The 2378-nt window shown below is 33.3% G+C and overlaps 1 protein-coding gene across 1 annotated transcript in view; it reads left to right on the forward strand.

Annotated features, from left to right (window-relative positions):
• The window catches only part of LOC128247852 (uncharacterized), a 2836-nt gene extending 503 nt beyond the window's left edge, over positions 1-2333 (forward strand). The window contains exons 2-3 of the mRNA XM_052968036.1: positions 295-347; positions 984-2333. Coding sequence (XP_052823996.1) covers positions 295-347; positions 984-1195 — 265 coding nt within the window. The 3' untranslated portion in view covers positions 1196-2333. The remainder of the gene's footprint in view (positions 1-294; positions 348-983) is intronic.
• Positions 2334-2378: the final 45 nt, after the last annotated feature.

A 2378-nucleotide genomic window follows, 5' to 3' on the forward strand; every position in this document is an offset into this window, starting at 1 on the left:
GCTCTCATAAATCTGAAGCGTAACTACACGTAGAATAACAATTACTTGTATCAAGATTACAATTGGTATTGTCAGGCATGTAGCTCAAGTAAACCCACATAGCCTTCATTGATTGCATTCCTAAATATTAAGTCCATTAACACTATTGCAACTGATCTTCTCTAAATAACGTTAACCATTAAATAATCTTTTCTAAATTGAAAGGCCTTACCCCCACCCCGACATTTTGACATTTAATACGGAAAACCTTCTAATCTGTTATCTTGTTTATATTGAGCCTTCTCTGGTCGACAGGGAAAGTAAGTGCCTGGTTCAAGCTGAAGAATATGGTACCAGATTTAACATTAGTGAGTATACAAATATTTTTTTACATGGGCACAAACTTATAAGGGGTTTGGGTTCAACACTTTGTTGCATGTAAGTGAAATGAGTTCGCTTTAATAGACTAAATATCCAGGTCTTGATTCCCTAAACAATCTATACTCAACAAGGTACATATGCCATTAAATTCAAACAATACTGAACTCTTGTATATGATATATGTTACAGTTTGAAAACTTTCACACTCCGCACTACTTTCAAACTCGTCCAAGCTAAAATTTAAATATTGGATTCGTATTCTGTTAAAACTTAAAATACGGTTAAATTCTAAGAAAATAGGGGTTCTAGTCTGGTTCGAAATTTTTGTTTTACACATTTGTTTTAAACCTGACCCAGAAGGTATTTTAAAGTTTTAAATCTGGTTGTCGATTTAGATATCGGAGCTAATACTTTAAACACGAATTATATAAGGCTTACAATTTTACAATTATTAGCCATGCTTACTAAATGTAGCTTGTAGCGAACTATTGACAGCAATGTTGTTTGCAAAACGATTACTATCAATGTTTTCGTTTTTATTTTGATACGACCAATTCTCATCAACTTTGAACTGATACTTCTACAATATCGACTAACTTATACATTGTCATTACCTTCAACAGAAACTCAGGCGGTGTCCGAAGTTGCTATCCCGATGTTTCCCAGAAACCCGAAATGGGTAGAATTTTCTCCACCGGTACGCCTTCATGTTAAATATGATATCGATGACAAGGACCCTCTTCGAGCTTTGCTAGCAAAACTGCCAGATTATAGTGAATCGCAGCTAACTATTTCTCAATGTATACATATTGTTGGTCAAAGAAAGGAAAAATAGATCAGGTCTATCATTTGGAAGTTGTTTTTTTTTGAAGATTGATATATAAAAACAAAAATTAGAATTTTTCTAAATGTCGTTCAGACACTCAAACGTTACTGATCTGAGATGTTAATCTGTATTTTGTAATTTTCATAATGTTTTTCACTATGGAATCTTGACTCTTAATTTTATTGAAAGGTTATTTTTCAAAAAGTTGCTGAAATAAAACTGGGAAAAAAGATAAGCGACAGAATTAGACTAAATTGGACTAAATGCCTTGCGTTCTTTAGTTACATCACTTAATGTTTCGAGTTCAAATCCTGCCAAAGTCAATATTAATTTTCATCTTTCGAAGGCCGATAAAATATGCACGTCGGTATAATCAAATGTCTGAAGCATGACTGTAGTCCAATGAATGTAACCAGTAAAAGATCATTGGACACACGATGTCATCACTGTAACAGTTCAATACCGAACCCTAAGTTTGAAAACTTATTCTATCGGGAACCAGCTACATCGAAATTTTCTAGAATATTTTTCTCTTGTGAAAATTGAATTACTGATAAAACAAATTTACACTTATATTTTATTTACTTAATACTGACTTAGTATGCCTAGCATGTTAGACTTAACAATTTAAAGATAACCACAGACACCTAATACTCAGTATGTGGTTATTTCTGAAATCTTTCTTTCTCAAATACTAACTCGAGATCCATGCATTGTTGTTTAGCCCCGGGTCAACCATTATAGGTATGAGATCAAATGCGTGCCAGTAGTGATGGTTCCGTCTTATTGTACATAAATTGTTAAGGCGCTTGTGATTCGAAGGGATTTACCTGCTATCGATAGCAGAACAAGCAACTGAAGTCGTCAATTTACTAATATTAAGCTGAAAATAATCGTATCGATATCGAAAAATCTCTGGAGGTTAGTTACCGCCAGGCTTCCTAGAGTATAAAACATTGTCAGTATGTAACGCTATTCAAAGTCAATTCCTGTGGAGTTTGAATTGGGAAATATTTTACTAAATACTGTGAATCTTTTATTCAATGTGACTTTAATATTATCAGTGTCTTCTACTGTCGCCTCGGGCCGACCAAAGCCTTGAGTGAATTTGGTCGACAAACTGAAAAGAGCCCGTCGTGTATGTATATATATATATATATATATATATATATATATATATATATATATATAT

This window comes from Octopus bimaculoides, chromosome 5 (genome assembly GCF_001194135.2).
Source record: "Octopus bimaculoides isolate UCB-OBI-ISO-001 chromosome 5, ASM119413v2, whole genome shotgun sequence".
Classification (NCBI taxonomy): Eukaryota; Metazoa; Mollusca; class Cephalopoda; order Octopoda; family Octopodidae; genus Octopus; species Octopus bimaculoides.